At 37.1% G+C, this 26,238-nt stretch overlaps 1 protein-coding gene across 3 annotated transcripts in view; it reads right to left on the bottom strand.

Moving 5' to 3' along the window:
- The window catches only part of GNAS (GNAS complex locus), a 215,915-nt gene that overhangs the window by 86,799 nt on the left and 102,878 nt on the right, over positions 1-26,238 (bottom strand). For all 3 annotated transcript variants that reach the window (XM_087928952.1, XM_026697433.2, XM_087928953.1), the window contains exons 3-4: positions 6,540-6,594; positions 6,334-6,453 (exon numbers count right to left, since the gene is read on the bottom strand). In XM_087928952.1, coding sequence (XP_087785078.1) covers positions 6,334-6,453; positions 6,540-6,594 — 175 coding nt within the window. The remainder of the gene's footprint in view (positions 1-6,333; positions 6,454-6,539; positions 6,595-26,238) is intronic.

Consider the following 26,238-nt stretch of genomic DNA (forward strand, 5'->3'; position numbering starts at 1 on the left):
TACAGAAATTAATGTACAATAAAGTTACTTTACTAAGAAGTTCATTAATGTTTCATACTTATTTCAGAATTGAATACTGAATATTTACAGCACTTACAGTATTTCAAAGACATAGTCATAAAAGAAGACTCATTATTTATTCTTTGAGTCTGTATTAAAACCATTAAACACATTTTACAAAAGTTTAAAACGTGCCAAAATTTATTTTCTGAGAAGAACCAACCTTTTTATTTATTTAAGTTTTTAAAACTGACTTTGAAATACAGAGGAAATACAGAAAACAGAAAAGTGATTTTCTGTATTCCTTTAAGAAGCAACTTGATGGAAACATAGCATACACAATTCTCACAGAATCCCTACATGGTGTTATACTAATAATATCACAGTAAACATGCACAATAAATTTGCCAATGAAATGTATTCTTTCCGTCATAAAAGGGCTCAGAACTAATCTAAGAATTGGGAATATACTGATTCTGCTGTCATTTAATCTTTGGTTTATCCCTCTTGAGGCACTGTTAAGTAGTTAAAAGTTTTTGTATGGGATGGAAAGATGTTTCAATATTATCCGTCTAATCCTTTGTTCCTAGGCTTAACTTGTATGTTGTGCTGATACATTAACAGCCATGTCAGAGATGGAATTCAGCAGGTTCTGACCAGTTCTGGAGAACCAGAAGCAGAAATTTTGAGTAGTTTGAAGAACCGGCAAATACCACCTCTGACTGGCCCCGCCCCCGAGTCCCAGCTGACCAGCTGGGTCTTCTTTCGTTGCCCTGCACAGGAGAACAGAGCTGGAAAGCAGGCTAGTGGGGTGGGGAGGGAATGGGATTTTGCAGTAACCTTGCCCTGCCATGCCCACCAAGCCACGCCCACTGAACTGGTGGTAAAAAAAAAATCTGAATCCCACCACTGAACCATGCCTTTTTCAAGAGGCAACTGGACTTTCTTCATTTTTCCTTGAAAGCATTTCACTTCTCATTGAAGAAGCTTCCTCAGAACCGAAGAAGCTTCTTGGATGAGAAGCGAAACATGTGCAAGGGAAAGCAAAGAAAGTCCAGTTGCCTCTTGAAAAGCAGCTTTGGGACAACCATGACCTGGATAACTGAGAATCTCCATAGACAATATTGGTATTATTCTCTAGTGAAGTGGACACATTTCCTTCCCTATTCCCACATTATCTTCCTTTGCTTTGTCCCTTGGAAAAAGTGAAGGTCGTCCTCAATGATTGTTGGCACTGATTTTATAACAATTTTTACCTTCCCTTCCTAGCAATGATTCATCAATATTTGATCTTTTTCTTCATTATTCTTTAAAAGGTATGCATTTTCCGCACATTTTTCATAAGGGGAAAACATATAAATCAGTGCCCATTTCCTGAGAAAGTTTTTTTTTTTCAATTTATGTTTTTCCCCTCTGTCTTTTTATAGCAAAGATTTCTACTTTGGTTTTGCTGAGTTTCTTTAGACACAAATGGCTACTGGTGGTTAAAAAAAAACTTGAACAGGAAGCAATGATTACAAAAAGGGATGTTACTGTCATCTATTAAGCACCTAAATTCCTTATTGTTACTTGGCAAGGTACAGCTAATACAAAATCTAACTCATTCGACTTAGGAAGCATAGTAAACCATTACCAACTGTGCTCAATCTTTAACTATCTCGCATTAACAAACACCATTCCTTCAAACAGAAGGTCACGTTAAACACTGTACCCATGGTGGGTACAAATATGGTCAGCTCATCCCTTTAAGCTCTGCTAAGTAATATAAGCCACATCCTCACTTGAACTCCTGCATTATAGCATACACACAATTTAACACTTAGCTTTCGTTTCTGAGATGTCAACTGTGCAAATCTCCCTGTTTTGACTTTAGTCTTTGATAATATTGCATGATCCTTATGTGATGTACTGGCTAATGACCAAAATAAATAAGTATTTTATTTAATTCATAACTTTAGTACTATAAAGCTACAAATTAAACTAAGATGACTTGAACAGAGATATCTAATGATAATTTTGTGCCTGTGTAATGCTGTTGGCAATTTTTCTTAAATAGCACCGGCACACAAAATTCATAATGAGTAGGAGGCTGATGTGTGTGTTTTACAATACTGCATCAATTAATTTAACTAGTTTAGAGAGGGAGGTGATTTTCATGCCATAAGCTTCTGGAAGCATGTTTTCCCACCCCTGTCTTTCAGAGAAACACCTGAAGTTTCTGCCAATGCATTCAGTGATCTGTTCTTCTTTAATATGCATTGCAATATGGGAAACACCCACCATCTTCCTCAACTTCTTCAGAGCCACCATTAACAGTGAGAGAAAAGGCCTGTGTTTTTTTTAAACCTATCTAATGCATGAAAGAAACTATGCCAAAAGTCTGCTTCAACAACCTGGGAAGGGAAGGAAGAAAGATAGGAGCTAATCTATGACAACAGTTCCCTAAAGAATCATGCCCAATTGGTTACTCCACTAAGACTGCCATTCAGTCTATGAATCCCCTTGTTCAGGCTTGGAGCATTTATTATTTAACAAAGGAGAAGATCTCCCCAGGCTAGGAGGAACTAGATTTATTCCTGTTTTTGTTTTTTTTATCACATACATTCTTCTTTCCCTAAAGTTCACCTAATGCTCCTTGAGTCAGAGTGGTGTAGTGGTTAAAGACCTGTGCTAGGAACATTCAGACAACAGGATCAAATTGCCCTCACTCCAGATGTTCATAGAGTGACTTTGGGCCAGCTATTCTTTCTCAGCCCAACTTACCTCACCATTTTATGTTTGTTGTTGTGAAAAAAAAATACTGAAATTTCAAATAAAAATACTATACTACACTGCTCACCACCCTCCAAAAACCCTTCCCGCCAGTTCCCCAACCTGCCTTTGTTAAAGGAAAAGGTAAACAATATAGCCCACATAAAGTATCTTAACTTCTAAGCAGACAAGCATAAATTTATGAGTTTGCCTTCAGCTTCCTAGTACCTTTAGGAGGGGAATGAGAGAACAATCCCAAAAGCATGAAACAAACATTCCAAACTACAATTACTTTGAAATTAGTATGTTAATGTGGTAAACTTTCTGTATAATTTATCTCACTAAATGGAAGTCAACAATTCAATGCCCACAGTCACTTGTCAACCCATCAAAGAGATCGTGAGTTCAAATCCCGCTTTAGCCATGGGTGATTTTGGGTCAGGCACAGCCCAACCTACCTCACAGAGTTGTTGTGGGGAAATTAAGAGACAGAAGCGGTGTTGGATATATTTGCTGCCTTGACTTGTTTGTAAAAATAATAAAGGAGGGCTACAAATATACAATAAAATAAACATAAATTTGGCCTCCATCCAATTGCTGAGATCACATGAAACACAAGACAAAAAAAATGGATCTTGCCCAAAGCCAATCTCACAGCTATAGTTAGTAGCTTTTACTTTTTGCAGATAATAGTTTTATTAAAATGAATGGTTACCTGATATTTACATCTTCATAGTCAAATAAAAAAATAAAATAAAAAACACCACAGCTATTATTGAGCCTTTTTCAAACAAGCAGCATCCAGACTCCAGTTTCCTGCCCACTGTTCATTTCCCTCATGCATGAGGTGAAAGGTGTAAAGTTGCCAAGCCAGTTCTACAGGCTGAAGGAACTATGATCAGTTCAAGTCATAACTGCTTATTACTCTTTTGCTCCACAATCTCACGGGTATATCACATAATAAAGCAGAAAGGCATCATAAAACAGGTCTATAGGTTACTGAAATGGAGAGAATGTCTAGGTGGCCCATAGATAGATCAGGTATGCTTGGTGGCTTTGTGTAAGCCAAGCCTTAACATTAATGAAAAAACATCTTAATGTTAAATTGCCTCTGTATTTCTTAGGCTGAGACACTGATGCCATAGTAACTAGCCTCTAAAAAAAAGAGAGAAGAAAAATTAGGCTAAAGTACCAAACAAACAGGTTTACAAAAATGCTCTTGGTAATCAAAGAGAAGTATACAAATAAGAACTTGAATCAGCAATTAACACAAAAACATGTCCATAGATGCCCTAGGAAACAATAGCTTGCAATAAGACAACAGAGTTGAATACTTTACAGAAAACCTGTGATGCATGCTATTTTTAAGAAGATGGAGTATTGTAAATTTTCAAACTTCACCACAAAATTGGATGTGTCCAGCTACTTGTACGTACTTCACAATGCACCAGGGAAAGCTGCTCTAGCTGCTCTCCATTGTTTACAGTATTCAGAAGGGAAAAATTGTATAAACTAAGGTTACAAAGTCTCCAATTTTCTCTGAGGACTCTTCATTTCAATTATTGTGCCCAGGAGGTTAGGAGTATAGAGATATTCCAGGGTATGACATTGCTTTACATATAATTAATACCCAAGGTTTTTTTTTTCTTTCTAGTACCAAAGGAATACAACATTTAAATGAGCTCAGGTGAGACTCTATGCATCAGGAAGACGCACCTCAGAGGAGATAACCTGATGCGATGAACAGGCTGCATCTGTAACTGTATAATCTTCTGCAGAGCCCAGCAAAGGCACTACAGAAATGACATTTGATGCCCCAAATATTCCTGACATAGTTTTCTCTCCCGACTTCTATGCTGCAGTAAACAACCTAATGTAGCAGTCAGTTTTGCTTCACAATCAATAGGACTGGGGAGTGGAAGCACCTGATCTGACCTGACCTGACAGAGATTTCAGCAAAATACTTCTCTATTATATGTGCACAGGGAGCTACTTACAAGTTTTCTTTAAATAATAAAAAAAAAGCTATACGGAGAAATATAAATGCATCTCAACATCCATAGCAGTTCCAGATGATAGCCAATAGAGAAGGGAATCCACAATTCAGCAACACAACAGTTTTCAGCACTCGCTTAGTCTTGGTTGTATTTCCTGGTAAGATTTATTCATAGTATGCAAATTGCTGTCAATCAATGCACCTGGTATTGTGCATGCATTATATCCAATGCATAGAGGGAGGGGGTGAATTTATTGTAACTTAGAAATCTGTAGTGCTAAAGAACCTACTCATTAATCCTCAACTACTGGAAGATTATTAACCATGACTTCCTCTGGAGCCTTGCCTAACTGGAAACTTCTCAGCTTTTCCCTCCCTCCCTCCCTCTCCCGTAGACACTTGTTAGCAAGTAAGACAATGGCCATTTCTAAGCCAGAAATGCTTCGACATGGCCCAAAATGACTAATCTTTGCACTTTTCCCCCATCTAGATGTGTAAGAAAATTTTCTGTCAAATTATACTGCGAGCAAAAAAACCTCTCTGATAACCAGGAGTTGACGCTGGTGACAGTAGTGAAATAAGGAGCCCCATTCATAAAGTTATTTCTATCAGTGACACCAACATCAACAGTTTCAGAGCTACAAGGATCCGGAAATGCTTTTTGTAGTGACTCAGCAGGTTTAACAAAAGTAAAAAATAGTAGGCAGGGAACTGACACATGGCTCACTGTTGAAAATTTTTGGTTTATTTGACACAGGCCCTTGATGCATTTAAAAACCGATAGAAACAATACTAAATAAAATCTGTCTTGGATCCTAAAAGAAAACCTCCACATTTATTATTGGGCCCCTACCAGAAAAGCCTTTTTTTTAAATTAAGGACCAACTGAATAGGAGGAAGTGATGTTGCCAATGAAAACCGATCTTAGCTCCCCTGCTCCAGCTTGCTTCACTTTAAATTGAATTGTATTATACTGATAACATTTATTTGGGGTGGATGGCCCCATGGATCTCAAGCCTCACTGAGAAGATCCATATCAATTTAAGCATTCAACCATACATAACTTATATGTTCAACTCAAAGTCCATAGTAATAGAATCCTGATTGATGGGTAACCAAAATTTTGCCTGAAAATATGATTGGAGCTTTTCTTGTGAGCATTTTTAATATACATTGCAGAGGTGGCTTGTTCACATGCTTGTGCATGTACACAAATGCAGAGATATTTAAGGGTCACAGAAAGACTAATGGTAAACATTGAAATACCTCCTCCCTTTTCATCACTTTACTCTCAATATACTTCAAATACTGGACTACTTCAATTTGTTTGGAAAACATGCACATCCACTGGAGAGTTTATACATCTGTATCATTCAACCTATAGTTCATGCAGAAAAGCCCAAAGAAGAAACAAAAGTCAGGTTCTAGATTCACATTTGTAGATCAATACTTGGATACCAATCAATGCATGCAAGTTGGAAACATCAGAAAATCCAACAAATTACTTTCTATTTTTCAAAATACCCACAGGAACAAAGAGACAAAATCGAATATCGAATATCATTTCAATAAAAATGTATACTTACTGGTGGGAAGTCAAAATCTATCTGGTTTGCTAAGTTTAATATATAATCAATTCGAAACTGATTCTCTGTGTTAGCTAGTTCAACTGGTGGTGCCAGGTTTCCCATCGCTGTTACTATTGTCTGTGGAGAAAATGATTTCAAGCATGTTACCAGAATGCTACAGTTAAAACAATTTAGCCAAAACAAGGAACAGCTGGTAGACTTACCTCTATAGCTTCTTTAATATTATTTTTAATATCTTGAATTTTCATTTTTTTCTCCCTGTAATCAAGAAACAAAAAAATTAAATGTCTAGATTGTGAAGGCTAAATTTGAAAAGGAAAACCTAAGTGAAGGCATTTTAGAGCTAGTGAAATATATTCAATAAATCATAACCAATTTCTCATTCAAATGCACATGCAGCTCCAATCAGCTTTTTTTTTTGCAAGAGGTAATTTGTCTTTATAGGTAATGTTCCCCATCATAATTACTCTACATGAATTTAGCAAAACTGTATAGAAACTTATGAACAGATTTTGCATCCAACCTTTTCAAAAGTCTTTCCTCAATTTTCCAATTTTTGAAACTCTAAATAATTAGAAGTGTCGGTCTAAAACAGGGATGGGGAATTATGGCCCTTTTATGAATTGTGGACTTCAACTCCCAGAATTCTTGAAGTCTACAAGTTATAAAGGAGCCATAGTTCCCCACCTCTGGTCTAAAGAATACTTAAACTAACACAGGTAGTCCAGAATTCCTTCTGCCCACCAATGCCTTCAAAAATCCAAACAATATTGTCCACATGATTTCAAGAAAGCAAGGGTTTTGCTGAAAAGTGTCCCTGATTTCCAGTTTTTGACAAAAATGGCCCATAACGAACAACAGGTTCACGGTCAACTCGCGAAGCATTCCCAACCTGCTTTTGAGTTGCCATAGGCAAGGGAGATGGGGAACCCAACCTCACAGCTGCATCAAGGAACTTGCATTCCAGTCAAAACAAAGCACATTCCAGCCGGCAACATCAAGGTCATCTCCAGAGATCCACAATGGCCGGAGGGAATGACTTCTACAACCTGCGAAATCCCTTCATTGGGGAATGTGACTGATGACACATCTTGGAGGGAGGGGAAAACAGGGTCAGAGCCAAAGCGTGAATTAAGTGACATCAGAGTTGGTTTCATTTGGTACATGCCGACATGAAGCTCCTTATAAATAACTGGATTTCTTTTGAAGCTTGGCCTGAGTCTCATGATTTAATTAGAGCATCGGTCAGAACCCTGACATTCACATTAGAAGTGTGACCACCACAAAATCAAACCAGTCACATAGGTGACCCACTTTACAACTGTTACAACTTATAACTACAGTATATTTGGTAGGCTCCATTATGATTGCAAATTGAGAACTACATGTACAGCTATATTGGTAAAACAATCACAACAATGGAATGTAATATTTCCATTACAAAATGATGATAAGCAGCTGAATTCACACCTAGGTTAGAAATACTTATATAACTACAGTATCTGTTTAGGACTGCATCAAAGTTTCAGACAATACCTATTTTCTTGAAACTTCATAAATGGAGGAAAATCAAGGAGATACCCCAAGTGTGTCCCATTTTTCAGTTAATTTTGGACAGGCTGTTACGGAATGTTTCATGTAGATGCACTCAGAATCTGGACTACGTAGAACTTTAAAATGTTGCCGAAGAAGAAAGGCTGCATTATAGCAGCTATACTAGGTTTCCGAAGAAACAGATATTTAGAAGTATGTTCTTTTGTTCAGCGTGGCCTGGAAAAGTCTCTTTCCCTTCCATTTGCTTTTTATTTGAAATCAACATTTAAAATAACAGAGAAATCTGCTGGGTTTAGCACATCATGAAATATCCAGTCAAAGAATGCCCACTTAAAAAAAAAAGGGAAAGGAAAATAACCACTATTTCTATTATTTAATCAATGTTTACAAGGACAAGTGGTATTACTAAGAGCCAGTTTGGCCTAGTGGTTAGGGCACCAGGTTATAAACAAGGAGGCTCTGAATTCTAGTCCCACCTTAGGCTGGAAAGCTGACTGATGACTTTGAGCCAATCACCAGGAGATGGTGAGTTCTAGTCCCATCTTAAGCATGAAAGCCGGCTGGGTGATTTCTCTCAGGTTTGTTTTTGTGGAAAAATAGAACGAATATTATGCTTGTTCACCACCCTGAGTTATTTATAAAAATAATAAAAGTGGTATAAAAATAAATTTTAAAAAACTTGAAAACAGAAGCTGATTCACTAGATTCCTTTCCCATCAAGAACTTTTAATGGATTCTGAACAAGATACTTAAGTGACGGCAGTCATAAAAATAAGATGCCACAAGAACACTTATGTCCCCATTTTCACCTGTTTACCATAGTAGGCCTATGGTAAGTTCAGTAAATAGACTCTTTATACAGCAATGAATATATAATCTTAATTTGTATTTTGCAATATTCCCTAAGAGTACTTTTTCCATGACAATTATATGCTACATCTCCTACAGAGGTAGGTACGTCATGACTGTGACTAATAACTTACTTTCAAGTGCAATTTACTAACGGTTCAAGGACTTACAAAATACAATAAACGCCTTGCTTGACTGAAGCTCTCAGCATTAAAACCATTTGCTGACTTCAGCAATATGCAAAAAGAAAATTCTATTCCTAAAGATTGCTAGATTTTAAAACATTTTTTCTCAATAATAATAAAGAGCTATTAAAGAAGCCACAAGGCAAGAACATATATTTTTAAAAGCCACCAACAAGCACAGCGTTCCTCTTCTGCATTATTTTATGGGCTACTATAAAGATATACCAGATACTGATTAATATTAGATATTTGTCTGCTTGTGGGAAAGAAACTTTGTCAGTACTAGAATTCCAAATCTTACCCATTTGCTAACAGGGTTTTTTTTTTTTTTGAGTAAGTTATTTTAAAAAATCCTATTCTTGATCAGATAAATATAAGGTTTCTTTTAGAACAACATAGAAAGTTCTTCTTTCCCTTTTCTTGAAAGGGAATGAAGCAACATTAGCGAAAAAAGAAAGAAGGGAAGGGAAGGGAAGGGAAGGAGGAGAGGAGAGGAGAGGAGAGAAAAGAGAAGAGAAGAGGTGCTTAAACTTTATTTTCTTATAATACTGGAAGGGAAAATTTGAAGTCAATTCCAATTATTTCTATAGAAAATTATGTCTAAACAAAATTTTAAATGCAAATGAGTGGTTTTATTTTGATGAAGTCGCCCATGCTATAAAATTAAGTCCTACTTATATCATGCTTCAACCCAATCAAGTTCTAGACTAACAAATTTTAGAAGCTATTTATGACCAGGTAAATTATCCCAACAGTGATCAAATTCTTATTTTGACTTTCAGAGGAACTTTTTCGGGAAGGTCACTGAAGCCCATGAGACACCAAAGGAGGAGGGGGGGAAACCCATTACTGTTTACAGATTTTAATTAAAAAACAGATAAAAGATTGTGGTAGTAATGTTGCCTTAAAATTCAATAACTGGAATTAATATGACAGTTTGTTTTCAGAGCTCTCCATCCAGAAAAATTTCAAAATTCTCTGATATCTTACAATAAAGATTTTGTTATACAATATTGGACAACCCCTGTGATAGATATCATTTGCCCGTAATATTTTTCTAGTTTTTCCCCAATAACTTTGAAATGAGTTTCTAAACCAATTAACAATTTATCAGGCATCTGATTAAGATGATAACTCAGGAAAGCAAGAGTAATTAACACCTATTAGCTCTCAAACTGAAAAAGCACTAAATGGTAGTGCTTTAATTTATCTAAAGACATAAAGCCACCTGAGATGTTATAACTATTCAGTTCATCGTGAATATGTGTTCACATCTAAAAATGAGATTTTACTGTGGACATCACTTTAAAAAACTGAATGCATTGTATGCTTACATGTAAACATATATAAATGTACAATATTTCCAAAGGCTGAGAACTTAACATTTTAATTCATCAGTAATATACCAGGAGAGAAGAATCTATTAAAGAAAAACAAATAAGCACCAGAATTAAATATTAGATTTTAAAGAACATTTATTAAAGTTACCTTAATCCTGTCAATACTCCTAGCTTCGGAATAAACTTGTCATTAACTCTACAATGCAGAGCTAGGAATAATGGCAAGATTGTTCTAAAGCTAGAAATATTGACAGGATTCCTAATTAATGGCACAATGTGATTTAATTTTGGCATAGCATATTATACAAACCCAGATATTTCCAGTTTACTCACAGATCATGATTAAATCAACCATGGTTTATAGTGCAATTTATGAACCAAGTATCTGAATGAAAAGCTTTTTTTTTTGGCAAAGAAAGAATTGAAGGCTAGATTATCCTATACAAAGCCTCTTTATAATCCAAAGGTTGGTATTTTTTTCAAGATCTGAATTAGATTACATACAATGTTGGTCATTAAGTAATTTTAAATAATTTTTGAAGAAGTCTGAGTACTATTTGAATGATCACATGGTAATTCAAATGACATATTATTAATATCTGCAATATTCTCATTCTTAAAATCAAAGCCAACCATATAGCTTAAAAAGGGGGAATATCAAATAAATCAAACATGGCTAATTAAGAAATAAACCTGCATAGACTGAATTATTGTCTACTTAACTATAAATTAGTATTGTTGACTAATCAGATTTTCACCACCTAAGAAATCTACCTTTTCAATTATTTGAATTGCCTTGATTTAACATCAATCCATTCTAATCTACTTATACTAAACCCACTGAAGACCAAAACTGAAATTTTAAGGCTGAGTGTAAATAATAATAATAATAATAATAATAATAATAATAATAATAATAATGATGATGATGATGATGATGTCTACGGCACACCAATATGGTTGAGCTAAGATCAAGAGTGTTCCTTACACTCAAAACACTGCCTCTTGTATTGTAGCTGGCTTATGCAGGAATGATAATTTTGCCCAACAGATATGAATTAACTGTATAAAATTTCTTGAATGGAGAATATTTTCCTTCCTTTCCCATATTAGAATCAGGAAACTAGTATGAGGTGCAATGGAACTAAATGTTCAGGACAATCAAAACTGCCATTTTGATGTAAACAGTGTTCAAAAAGACCAATAATAGGTTTTTAGTCAATACCTTATTACCCAGCCTATGTTTAAGCAAAAATAGAATAAGATGTACTTCTAGCCTCCTCACTGAAAAGCAGAAATAAATTCTTCAATACACTATAGAACACTCCAGAAATGCTGGCAGTTTTCAATATTGTCAACAATTCCAAAATTCTCAGAAAGTAGTTTAAGAAGATTTAGTGTGATTCATTTATTGAACTTTCACGCCTAAGTTTCCGAAGTTTATTTTATTTATAACACTATTCTTTATTTTATAACTGCAAAAATGCCACCTCATTTCCTTAAAGTAATGAATGGGTTACTATCAAAAGTGTTCCTAATCCATCACCTAGAAGTTCATCTATGGAAATTCAAATCCTAATCTTCACAACACCATGGAAGCTTATCGTATAAGCAGGCAAATGGAGACAGTAGGACATTGTATGTGATATTTCATAGTCTGAGTTTATGGATATTTGTAGAGAAGGATGGGAGAACAGCAACCTCTTTGTCCGAATGCAAACAACTTTCAATTTTCAGGAGATGTGCCTTTTAAACACAATCTACCTCACATGTATTCTAAACATGTGCAGTACTCAAGGGGAAAAAAAGACTGGAAAAGGGATAGCAATGAGTATTTAAAGTCATCCTCACTGGGATTAACTATTTATTTGAGAGAAATAGCATTTGAGTATTTAGATAATGATAATTGCTTCCAATCCTCTATAGCACACACTACTGGGGAATCTACTAGGGTTAATTCCCATAGGGATCAATTCAACAAGAAAAAGTATAAGGATTGAAAGCTTCCATCTCCCTCCCATTCAAACCCCCATAGATCAATTGCATAAAAGTATCTATAAATTATTGGGGTGGCTTCATGGATGTAATTATATTGCATTTTTTACTATAGTATGGTTACAGCTTGTCAATGCCTACGCCTATTTTTCAGATATTTATCATCCATTTCCCAATCTAGCCAGAAAAGTTCTGGAGTTCTTTGGTGGTCTTTCAATCCAAATACTAAACAGCTTAGATTTATTTATTTAGCATATGGCATGCAATGTCAGGAAATTTATGCTAGACACAGTGCAGTCCTGACAGCCTAAATTGCTAGTTCATTCTGTTCAGCACTTGCATGTTTATCCTTGATGCACCACAGTGGGCAAATTAGCTTGCACCAGCTGACTGGCGGCACTTGGATTACTGACTCTCCTGGGCTACTCTGCCGTTTAGTCTCACCTCACTTCATGGTGCATTGCCTCGTGTCTAGCCAGGTCCAGCCCCAGTTTGCACTCTTTGCACACACAAATGCAACTAGGTTTTTCCCCCAAAGTGGTACCCATTTATCTACTCACAATATTGCATGCTTTTGAACTGCTGGATGGGCAGGAGCTAGGGATTGAGCGATGGGAGCTCATTCCGTCTCACGGAGTCAGACTTGATTCGCTGGAGTGCAGACTATTTATGGTCAGCAGTTCCAGATCATTAAGCTACTGTGTCCCCTACCAGCTTAGCTGCCCAGCCCAGATATCACTGATTAGCTGTTCTTATCTATAGATACACACAGGTATTTTGCATACATAAAAATTGCAGCGCTGTAATTTGATAGGTTTATCCTGGCCTTCCCCAGGGAACTTAAGGTGGCTTACATATAGAGCTTTCTACCTCAGAACCTGAACCTTTTGTGGTTAGACTCCTAAAACTATTTGGAATAGATCAGGGGTGTCAAACTCAATTTCACTGAGGGCTGCATCAGACTGACCTCCAGGGGCCGGTGTGTGGGGGGGGGCAGGAGATGTGGCCATCTTGACATCTATTTTCAGCTGCGACAGCCTCCTGCAGCTCTCTGCCAGCAAAAACGGAGCTGGGGAGGGAGGTGCTATGTTCGGACCTCCCGAACTCCATTTTCACTGGCAGAGGCACCACGGGCCGGTCCTTCACTGTTTTCAGGATGGCCCCATGTGTCAGGTCTAAACACCCTGCGGGCCTTGAGTTTGATACCCCTCGAATAGATGATATGCAAGTCAAATAAAAATAAATAAACCATTTCAATATTATTTTAATCACAATAACTTGATTGCTCCTAACATGACACTTTCTTGAAACAGCAACTCCGCCAAAATTGCAAATAGATAAAGGCGGGGGGAGAAATCCCTTTCTTTTGTTGCTGTTGCAATTGTTTCAAGATTTATTTTTCCTATATCAAATACATAATTGGAGGACTTAAAATATAATACCCCAAACAAAATAAACATACATTAAAATAAGCTGAAGGCTTATCAAGTTTTACTGAAGTAATATCCAAGAGATGGTGGGGAAAGTTCCTCATTTATCACTAGAAAATTATCTGAGGGCAAATCTGGAAAAACAGCGAAAGCCAAGGCAGTCCAGTGGAAAAGGCCTCCATCCAAGTTGCCAGATGCTTCCACCTCTAATAAAAGAACTTCATGCCTTTGGCCTCTTACCATAAAGGGAGCCAGAATTCATGAAGTCCTGAAATGTGTTCTTTATGCCCAGTTGCTCTTTGTAGACTAGCTGTTCTGTTCTAAATTGTATTATTTTCCCGAAATACCTTCAGAGGCAGCATCATATAAAAATCATGACAATTCGATTCCATTTCTAAAACTATAATACTCACTGCTGGTGCCAACAGAAGCAGAAAAAGTATGGTCAAAAGTGACCAATTTCAGTCTTCATTATAACTTTCTAAAGAAAAGTCTGTCACATCCCTGTTCAGAAAATGTTCTGAACAAAATTTGGTAAACAAACCATAAACCATGAGGTTTCTAATGAAATAATATCTGGACATGCCTGTGTACGTCTAAACAAACTACAGCAGCATTTTATTGGAATCATCACTGACATTTTGAAGAACAATACTAAAGCTGCCCTGGTGGTGCAGTAGTTAAACTATAGTACTGCGGGCAACTCTGCCCACAGGAGGGAGTTCGAAGCTGATGAGGCTCAAGGTTGACTCAGCCTTCCAAGATTGGTAAAAGGGGGACCCAGATTATTGGGGGCAATATATTGACATTGTAAACTGCCCAGAGAGTGCTTTAAAGCACTACGGAGCAGTATAGCAGACTAAAAACTATTGCTATAAAATATCTTGCGAAGCACTGTCCATTCTTCCCAATTTCAAATGTATACAGGTAATCCTCAATTTACGACCGTAATACAGCCCAAAATAACACATTTGTTAAGTGAATCTGGCTTTCCCACTGACTTTGCTTGTTGCAAAGGTTGCAAAAGGCTGTCACACAACCCCAGAAAACTGCAACTGTCATAAATATAAGAAAGTTACCAAGCATCTGAATTTTTGATCATATGAATATGGGGAATGCTGCAGCGGTTGTGTGAAAAACAGTTGTTAAAGTCACTTTTTTCAATGCTGTTGTAACTTTGAATGGTCACTCAGCTAATTGTTGTAAGTTGAGGACTACCTGTTCTCAATATGTAAACCCACTGCTCCTCCTTCACAGCTCCTTCTGGAAGACACATCCTTATGAGAAAAGATTTGTTTTTTTAGAAAAAATAAGGTTGACAGAGTACCCCAGCTGTGACAACTGTTCTACCTTGATTTCTGCAGAAATTCGAGGTCACTATATAATATTTCCACTTAATTTTCCAGTTAAGATATGATGGTTACAGTATGACGTATAAAAGGTTGCCTGAAGCATTCTGCTAGCAAGGTTATGCCTCTTGAGCAATGTTCAAGGTAACTGTTTGACTTAACTTCATATTTATTACTGAATGTGCACTATCAAAACAGAAAAGGAAAAAAAAAATCAGCAGGCTAAAACATTTAACCCCAGGCCATCCATCTTAATAACTGGTCATTAATATTAAGAAAATTGCTGAAAATCACTGCTCATAACGCCTCGATAACTTACTGATTTTTAAATGGACATTTTTGTTAGGGTTCTTTTAAAATTTATTACACCAAACCTATCCAAGAATAAACAAAAACAGTGGGTGCTATTAAGCGTTTGCATTCATACCACAGAAATGGACATTTGAAATGCTTGCCTGCCTCTCTTTTATACTTTATACTATTTCAAACACTTTTTAAATTTAAACTCTTTAAAAAACAAGCCAGATATTATGAACTGTTTGGTTACCAGTCCATTGATTGCATTTATACTATAATTAACGGGCTTTGAACAAAAAGTGATATGGAAAGTGATTCCTAATTTAGATACAATTTGTAAGACTTCCCAGTTACCCTGCATACTATATTCTATTTCCTTCTGGCTCTAGACAATACGATTCCAATATTGAGCAAGTTACTAAATTTGCTTAGAATACTCTGCGGAGAAAGTTCTCAAAAATGAGGTGTAACTTCCAAGAAAGACTTCTTCTAACAGTACCTAAAAACAAAAACATCCTAAATTATTGGAGATCGATGCAGGTATTTAAGCCCCACCATGCTAACCACCATGTTCTGGAAGTGGCTACCCCTTTGAAAGCCCAGCATAATAAAATGATTGATAACTTATTAAGGCAGAAGTGATTAAGAGAAGACCTTTTAACAAGAGAGGTTATTGATATACTATACTGTTAAAAAGGATTCTGGACACCATGTGCGCCAGAGCAAAACCTAGTTATTGTTGTTATTTGCATAGTTAGTTAGATGTTCAGACTAGATTTGGCATTTTATCTACCTATCAAATCTTCTCCAAGGATTTGGGATAGGCAGATGTGGATGTTTGGTGGTATACAGATATCATCAAAGGATGTAAGCGGTTCCAAGTAAAACTGTCTTTTGCAACTGACTGATGGTGAATTTGCCAATGCCGATGATGATATAGGACAGGGGTCCTCAAACTTTTTTAACAGGGGGCCAATTCATGGTCCCTCAGACTTTTGGGGGACTGGGCTGGCTGGGTGGGCGTGGCTAAGTGGTCATGTAACTGGGTGAGCATGTGACTGAGTGGGCATGTGACTGGGTGGGCATGGCCAATTGCAGTCGATTAAACAATACACACAAATTAAACTTTAATTTGTTATGCTCCTGGGGGTGGAAAGCAGGTTAGTGAAAGGATGTGGCTGCCTTGGGGGGGAGGGACATTTGTGTGTGTGTTTCTCTCTCTCTCTCTCTCTCTCTCTCTCCCTCCCTCCCTATCTCTGTGGAGGCTGGGGAAGCCAAAAACAGGCCCATTTTGGGCCTCCTTGGCCTTCAAAACCACTCTGCCACCCCAAAACGGGCCTGTTTTTGGCCTCCTCGGCTTCCAGAAGGCGGGTGGGGGCCAGTGGATAGGTGGGGTGATGTGGGTGGGGCATCCTCATGGTCCTGTGCAGATTAATGGCCTCAGCAAGCCGTACCGGGCCCAGGGGCCATAGTTTGAGGACCCCTGATGTAGGAGATGGCCAGACTGAGCTTGAAAGACATCATGAGTCATGAGTCCCTTCATGCCCACAAGAGATCTAAGTCCAGCCCAGCTTGAATTCCAGTGACTCTTATCTACCGCCAATTTGCTTGGGCCATTAATAGTTCAGATTCTTGTAGGAGTTTAAGTTTACAATAAAGCTTTGTACCCATTTGAACTTCCTGGACCTCTTGATTTCTTTCCTTGGCGCTTGACGGGTTTTATTTGCTGTCCATCTTGTTTCAAAATGATTCCGGGCAGCTTACAATATAAATTGTCAAATATAAAAATACTCAATAAAATGGCAATAAAATCATGGACACAAGATGGAGAAGGGGGCAGCGGGATGCAAGAGGGGGAAGGGGGGTTAGCTCTTACTTAATTGACCAGCTCCACTTTGAAGCTTCTCCATTGGGGCTTCAAGCCACCTGGCAGAACCAGATCTTAAGGTTTTTACGGCAAGTTAGAAGGATGGGAACCAATCTCAGCTCAGGGGGTAAGACGTACCAAAGGGCAGGAACCACGGCAGAGAAGTCTGTTCTCCTTCTCCTCCTTTCTCTTTGAAAAGAAAAGCCCATCACCAAGCTGTAAACTTCATCCTCTGAAAGAATAAAATTCTAGCAAGAACAGGCTGACCACCTACTCTGGGATCAATTCACTTCCCAACCCTCTGCGTGAGCTGTGGATCAGTTAATTATTTTATATCTTGTGCCATAACTGATGGCACACATCTCTTTGGAATTTTCTCGCATCTTGGCTGCATTAGATGAAAAGAAGAAACATTTTTGGTATCATCAACAAATTGATGACACTTTGGCTTAAATCTTCAAGCTCCTCGGAATCATTAAAGAATGTCATAATTATATTAAATGACATTCTGACCAATGTAAAATCATCAAAGATATATGAGCATATATATCCCAAATTTCTCATTATTTTAGTTTAAGACCAGTTAGTAAAGAGGGAAGTTCCCCAGATATAAAGAAATTCAGAAACCACATAACTACATTCCTATTTCTTCTGGCAAAGTTCATTATATGGATCATAAGAGAAAATAATAGTAGTGTTCTTTGCTAAAAAAAATAGTAAATAACCTATTTAATAATCATATGACTTTTTACCTTTCTCTATTAAAAAAAGTATGATATACTGTAACTACTAACATGAATACAAACATTTTTGTATAGTAAGTCTCTTCATAATGTTAGATTTCCCTCATATTTATAGTCTTAACCCCTTTGGTTGCAATGAAAACAAAACAAAGAAAACCGAAGCAAACCTAACAAGATACAATAAATGTAGACATGAAAAATGCCCAGTTACACTCGAATGCTGCATTTGATCACACAAGAGGGCGCTTGTAGATCCAAAAAGTGGACCTGCGAGAAAAATGCTAGGATGATGATGATGACAGTCTTGACTCGCTAGAAATAGTTATTCCGCACCAAGAAAGAGATTAAATAAGTAAATGTTGCTTTCCATTAGAGATATGAGTTGATGTGATTCTGAAATTTGTCCTGCATGCAGATTTTAATAAGAAATAGAAATAAATGAACTTAATGGGACAACATCAAATTACATGTCCTTCAACAACTAATGATAAATTCAATCAGACTGAATTTTTGATATTGTAATTTAAACTGAACAGTAGGTTTATTCATATGTAGAAGTCCTTGGCCAGGACTGAAGCTAAATTACTGCTGGTGCTGCTATAGTATATATAGTATACCATATATACTACAGCAGAGTATAGTAGCAGCACAAATACATGAAGGTTTCAAGCACACTAGGTCTATCCCTGTGCTTCACTAAGAAACTATGTGATAGGGCCAGTTCGGACCGGTTCAGTAGAACTGGTTGTTACGATTCTGCGCAGTTCGGAGAACCAGAATCCTTATCGCACACGTGTGACTGCATTCTCCCCCTCCTGCCCCACCCTGGCCGCAAAAATGGCCTCCCAGAAGGCAAAAAAATTAAGTGTGGGGGAGAGGGGACACTGCAAAAAAAAAAAAAGAAGCCACGCCCACCCAGTCACATGGCCATGCCCACTTAGCCACTCCCACAGAACTGGTAGTAAAAATATTTGCATCCCACCCCTGGATCAGGCTTAGTTTTGGGGGAAGAAAATAAGGGGGAAAAGGTGCCTCTGCTTACCAGCATCCATCGGTATTTATCTGGCTAGCGTCCTGTTTGGAAACTGAAACAGTATTTGCTGTGTGAGCAAGGAGACAGCAAGGAGCTTGGGCGTGGCTTAGCTCAACTGTTCTGTACTAAAGCTTCTTGGTGCTGTGAAACTAAAACTGAAACGCCACTCCTCTGCTTGTGTTTTGTATTTGGAACAGATTTGTTTTCAGGTGGGGAGGGGGAGTAGAACTCCTTAGCATCAGTGTGTTAATAAAATATATGAAATACTAATGCTTTGATGGTCATTTCAAAAAAAATCCTTTCTTAGTGAGCACCTAAAAGCCAAGAGGAACATACATGCCAAATTTCAAGTTTGTAGGCTTTATGGTTCTGGAGATTTTGCGATTATGTGTGAGTGGTATTTCGCCTTTTTATATATAGAAGATTTAACATAAAATGCAGATTTTGTCCAATTTATTCTGGGTGAATAAAAGTATTAGATAGCAAAAGCTCAGGAACCAAGATGGTTCTTTCATCAACATGCAGAAATCCATTAATATAGATATTTCTGTAACATTGATATAGATTTATGTCTAACCTACTTAGACAAATAAAAGTGATATGGAATAAACATACTACAGAAACAAAAGTCAAGATCAATAAGAGGAAAAACAAATTAATTCCATCATTGGGCTGAGAGAAGCGCACAACCTAGATCCCATGCATGCACAATTTTCAGTAGGGTTTGTTCATCTGCCATTCACCTCCAGCTGTGCAACCTAGTTCCTAACAGGCCACAAACCAGTACCCATCCGTGGCCCAGGGGTTGGGGGACTCCTCATACAGGAGACAAGGACAACAATAGAAATGACCTAAAGTTTTATCATACATAACTAAAAACCTGAAAGACTGTAGGCATGGAGTCCAAAACAAGATAGGAATGACCAACCAAAGAAATGAAGGGAAGCAGCAGAAATGGGGAAAAAAATCAATAAAACTAGTCAGCAGGAAAAAAAGGTAAGATTTTAATGTTATCCTTTGCATTTAAAAACAGCGGTAAGTCAAGGAGAAGGAAATGTAGACCAACAGATCTTTAGCAGTATAAGTAAAAAGCTCCTTTATGGAAGTCTGAAAATGAACTAATCCTCACTGAGGAAAGAAAATTATAGAAAAAAGTAAATATTTATCATAACTGAATGGAATAGCCTCCCAGAATTGGAGAATAAAAAAGGATTGAAAATTTATTACCTTTCAACAAATGGTACCAACACAGTATGCAACAACAACATTAAAGCAGCAAAAACACACTGACTCATTAAAATGATATTAAAGTGGGATTAAAACATCTGCTTTTTGAAAAAACACTGCTCAAAACTTCAGAGGACAAAACTTTGATGAACATGTCATTATTAAGTAAGAAAAAGAAATTAAAAATATGAACTCCTTTATACTTGCTTATAGAAGAAATTTGAAGTAGTTATGTGAATCTGAAGAGTGGTACAAAAGTTTAAAAAAACAGTATCTGGAAAGGGGCAAGGGCATCAGAAACAATATTCTTCAGAATTGCAAAAATTACAAGAATCAAAACTACAGAGCAAACTCTAATATTTTTACTCATTCTTTACAGGAAAAGTAGCCTTGGTGTGGAAGGTCAGCTTTTACCTTTAGATACTTTATTGTTTAATATTACTTTTGATTATAATTTCCACTTCCTTGTTCTTTGACAGGAAGACTTCTCTTTCTACAGCTATCACAAAACATTTCAGACAAAAAGCTCTTCATTTAAAATATAACCTTTTAATTTCAATTTTTTGGGGGGGTCTGGAAAGGAAAAACTTACAGTATTTTAGAGACGTGACTAAAGAGACTATTCACTGTCTTCACAAGTGACTGTACCATTATTTGTGTGTCTTGGGAGTCTGAAAGGATGCATCAGAGATAGGTAATTGTTTTCTGGAGCCTTGACGACAGACAGGAGCAAGCAAAACGGCCTACATAATAGGACACCGGAGAATATAGCAAGTGAGAGATAGTTAATTTTATCAAAAGGTAGTTAATGTATGCTTATGATCTCACTGCAAATTTCAAAATTTGAACAACTTGGCAGGGACTGCTGATGGCTCCCTTTTTTGCTTCTAAATAATTAGTTTTTCCCCCAAAATGCAATTGCTTGTTGGACACACAGTAAGAACTACACCAGGGTATCTGTCACAAAACAATACCATTTAATGCTATTTTGGATGGCTTGTAAAAGTCTAGTAAGGAAATGCAGACGAACACAAATTTAAAAATAAAAGTTTGTGTTTTATTCATGGTGAAAAAATGGTTAGGTAGTGCTCAACTTACAACAGTTCGTTCAGTGACCATTAGAAGTTTCAATGGCCCTGAAAAAAGGCACTTATGACCTTTTTTCATACTTATGACCGTTGCCACTTCGATGGTCATATGCTCAAAATTCAGATGCCTGACAACTGACTCATATTTATGACAGTTGCTATTTCCCAGGGTCATGTCACCTTTTCTGACAAGCAAAGTCAATGGGGAAAGCCAAATTCATTTAACAACTGTGTTACTAATTTAACAACTGCAGTGATTCACTTAATTAATGTCTCACTTAGCAACAGAAATTTTGGGTTCAATTTGGCCAAGGACTACCTTTATACTGTGAAAATTACTACCTTTATACTGTGAAAATTACTTTTTCCAAAAAAGATGAAGCCACCATGGATTTCACCCCATCCTGCCACGACAAGGTCGAAGAGGATGAGAAGAGCCCTACAATATGCAAGCTTTATAGGAAAGTTCCCAAGCATTCTCTTTTCAAGGCCCTCCTGGTGTCTCAGTAATTCTTTTTTCATGGTACCACTTACAGTTCTCAAACGGTGAACTATGGTGCCCTGGGGACAATTATGTTTATTAAATGATAAAATTTCCCAGGGTGTTCTTGTGAGCTTGTTTTAGCACTCTGGGCTGCATTGCACACAATTAGGAAACTCTGGTTCTAGAGCTTTCAAATCCCTCCCTCCAATGAGAAGTTTACCTCATTTATATTGCAAATAATAATGCAAAGAAACTGGACTGATTCTTTAAAAGTACAAAAATGGAATACAGATAGAAAACAAGTTGAAGAGCACACATCGTTCCAGTGTCCTGGTACTAGGGTAAACCACTGGCACAGATCAGATGCTAATAATTTAAATAATATCCTTCACTAGCAATTCACATTGAGGTACATACATGGCTTTCCTCATTTTATTCTGTTCACTCCCCTTTGGGATAAATTAAACTGAAATAATTATTTGTCCATAGTACACGCGCGCGCCCCCACACTTACTCCACAGTCAAGTGGAGTGTGAACCCAACACAGTCCAGTTTCAGTCCTACATTATAATCATGAATTGGTGTTCTTATTTTGTAAAAATTTGGTTTCACAAAGAGTAGCATGGAGATTATCTTGATCTATTAGCTGAGTTTTGAGTTCGGTTTTTTTCAACCCAGAGCATTTCTTTGTAGTTATTGAGAGGTGTATCTGAGATGACAGGAACTGGACTCACAACCTTTTCTATTCGGTTAATCTAAACCACGGATGTCAAACTGGATGTGTCACATGCAGGTCATGTCTGCCCCACCTTTGCAAATGGGAAAACTGTCACAAAACACCACGTGACGACAACTTGATGCCGCGAATTTGACACCCATGATCTAGACCCACTGTTCCACTCTACAAGCTCTTATCTCTATGTACATTTGTCAACTGGGAGTCATATTTCCATATCATCTTAAAATGGATCTTATTCCATGAAAATCATGCCATATTAACTTTTACTATTTTTGCTGGATGAATCAACATCACTTAAAATTGTTTAAAAGTCCAGGCAACCATGAGGCACAGCCCAAATCCCTCTATTTAATAGCAGTAAATTCTGGGACATCATAAACCTAAACAGTAAAGCCAAATAAAGTCCAGGCCTTTCCAACCAATCCTTAGGGGCTACTGTTTGGATGGCAACGTGAGGTGAGAAAAGATGTAGAGTATTTATAGCCAGTTTCAAAAGCGATGTTCTTTTTTTAAAATTACTGCAGGTAATATTGTTAATTATGCAGAACATCTGTGGGTACCGCATGTTATAGACTAACATAGGCAACAAAGCAGTATTTTTCCTGAGGACCTTACATTTTATAGTTAGGTGGCTGCAGACAGAAAAAGAGAAAGAGTAATCAATAATACAATGAAGAGAGAAAGAGAAAAAGGTATTGAATGAAAAAGTGAGAAAGCATCACAATATAGGTATGCTTCTTTTTTACTTAATCATGAAAAGGTCACTCAAAAGTCTTATGTATCAAACATTCCAACTGAAAAATAGGGTGTTTTCAATGGGACTTGTGATATACAAGAACGTCCTTGAAATGTCATTATATTCTCAGTTATACTTAAACCCAAATACTACAAATAGACAGGAAGCTTTATTACATCCTTCGAGACATATCATCACTGAGTTAGCACTAGACAACAAAACATCTAATACAAAACCAGAGGCACATTTCTTGAAATTATACTATTCATCAAAGGATCAGAGATTATGCAAATCAGCATTCAGATAACAGATAATCAGAGTTGGAAGGGACCTTGTAGGTCATCTAGTCCAACCCCTCGCCCAAGCGGGAGACTCTTCATTTAAACAAAAGGAATCAGATCACAAATCCTACAAATTTGCCTACAAATTCAACTTCATCTTAAGAGAGGAAGGAATTCCCACAGCTCATTTCACCAGCTACCTGGTCCTGACTAATTCTTGATTCCCATAGACGGTAGCCTTCAATGAATGTTTAAGGAGCACTTCCTCATAACTCTCATTCGCCCTACAGATTCCAGATCTTTCTTTCCTCTTCCAAGGCTTGGATTCTGCAGACAAAAAAAGCCTCCTGCCTGTCTGCTCAGATATCTGTCTGCATTTTATATCTCATTGCAGGATTGCCTGCCTGGCCCACATGTGGCCCAGACTGTATAAGTCTGAGTGAATATGGGGGAAGGGATGGATAGGCCTGAGTAAATTGGGGTTTCCCATTCACTACTTTAAGAATAACTGAGCCTTACATTTATGTCATGTTCATTCAAAAAATATAGAATTTCCTATGAGGTAAGAGAATCAAACAGAATCTGTTATTCTGTTAGATTCGGTTATCTCATAGGAAATCTTATACTTTTCAAATGAACATGAGGTATTTAATTATTTCTGAAAATGTATTTCTTACAGCATAATACAAAACACTGAGGTCAACTAAATATCTATTAAGAAATCCTGCATTTTTTGAACAAATTATCTTCCTTAGCCCAGTTCTACTTTGCTAGCAAATGTGATCCTGTGTTAGAACATACTAAGACAGCTAGCTAGATTTCCTGTTCATCAGTACCTGCTCTGGACACCATACTCTGTTAGATGCCCTTCTTTATCACTAGTGAAAACATTTGGAAGAGCTAGATTTCATTTCTAATGTTATCCAAACTCTCCATTATGATTAATTTTAACTATCCATTAGGAAAACAATGAATTTACTCATAGACCAGACTTGGCAAGAAGCCTTTCCATGTAACACGTCATCTTTAAGCTAAGCTGGGCTTTTTATGTGATGGGAAAAAAAAACCCAAAGGGCCAACTCAATGCTTGAATTACTTTTGGGATTGTCAAATCCCCTTCTCAGGGCAGAGGTAGGGAGGGAGGGAGGGAGGGAGGAAGGAAGGATGGATGGATGGAAGGAAGGAAGGAAGGAAAAAATAGTATAATCATTTTAAGGATGGGGCCATACTTGGTTGAACAAAAAGACATTTCCAAAAAGTCAACTTTTAACCCCACCCCAACACATGATACATTAAAATTAAGAACAATTTGCTCAGATTTAGATACAGTTGACAAACTGTCTTCTTAAAACACAAATAAAGGTGTCTAATTCCCTCTTTGCATAGTTGCAAGGTATAGCCAATCTTACCATTTATTCTTAAAGCAGACAACTGGCATTTTTTTCTTCTGTTTTAGTAAAATTTGTCCAAAACCCTGTAATACCCTTTATGGCTCCATTAAAATAATAAAAATAGAAAATCTTAGAACTAAGCTCTCCCGATACCCCACCTTCATAGAGAAATAAGTTACAAAATTTATCTGTTACAGAATTTCTTAGATGTAAAAAAATTAGTTAGAAGGGATACAGTTTAGACCAGGGCTGTCAAACTCCTGGCCCGTGGGCTGGATGCGTCATGCACTGGCCACACCCATGCCCGGTTTAGCAAAGGAGAAAAAAGTCCCGATACGTAATGTGACGCCACCGTGATGTTTGTTCCCCCTGATCTAGACTAATTGAAGGCGCTTTAATCATTTTCAGACCACTTTTAAGTAATACTTTAATAAATTAGTCGTTTTTTTGGCATGCACAGGTTTACCAAAGCAATTAATCTCAAATGATCTTCATAGGCATCTCAGCAAAAAGGATTTGCAATACCCCTAGTCGCACATATTTCCATCTTCACCAATAGAGACTTATCTACATTCAGTATCAAACAAAATCAAATCTAATATCCAAAAGCATAGACTATTAACTGAATTGCAACCACCATTATGCAGCCAGGTTAGCAAACTTAAGGTATCAAGTCTGAATATGTCTGCTAAACACACCTGCCAAGAGAATTCTATTTTCAAAATAGTTTTCCAAGTTTTAAAATAAAATGACTCCAGGATCTGGACCATTTTTTTTATTTCTTGGAAATTAAAGTTCTTAATATAAGAAACAGCAAGCAAACAGACATTAGAGAAAAGAAAGAGGAACTAACTCTGTATCATTATTATGGGAAAAGCTGTATGCATTTATAATAAACATCTGCTGTAAAAAGAAAACAAGCGCAAGCAAGATACTAGGCACACTTTGGGGGTTATGTATATGAAGCAGTCTTTTACTTTTGCACCAATATAAAATTACGAAGATAATTAGGGATCCAGTTCATTTCTTTTTTACTCTCACAAGCTCTTGTGGAGGCTTACTGTTTGTTGTTGAGTATTCTTCCTGTGGTTTGGTCAATGAGAACCATCAGATCGATTAGTCCACTCATCTTAAAATTGTCAAGGTTGGGAAACACTGAATTAGATTTTGACAATAATGTTGCACCCCCAATCCTACAACGGAGAGTGCAAGATCTTTGTTGCTGTGTATTATAGGTAGAACTGTACCATTTATGGGATTAATAATTCTTAATCTGGTCTCAGGAGAATCCAGGTTGAAATCTTTCATATATAT

Source organism: Pseudonaja textilis, chromosome 3 (genome assembly GCF_049901715.1).
Source record: "Pseudonaja textilis isolate UNSWEBS1 chromosome 3, rPseTex1.2, whole genome shotgun sequence".
NCBI classification, from domain to species: Eukaryota; Metazoa; Chordata; class Lepidosauria; order Squamata; family Elapidae; genus Pseudonaja; species Pseudonaja textilis.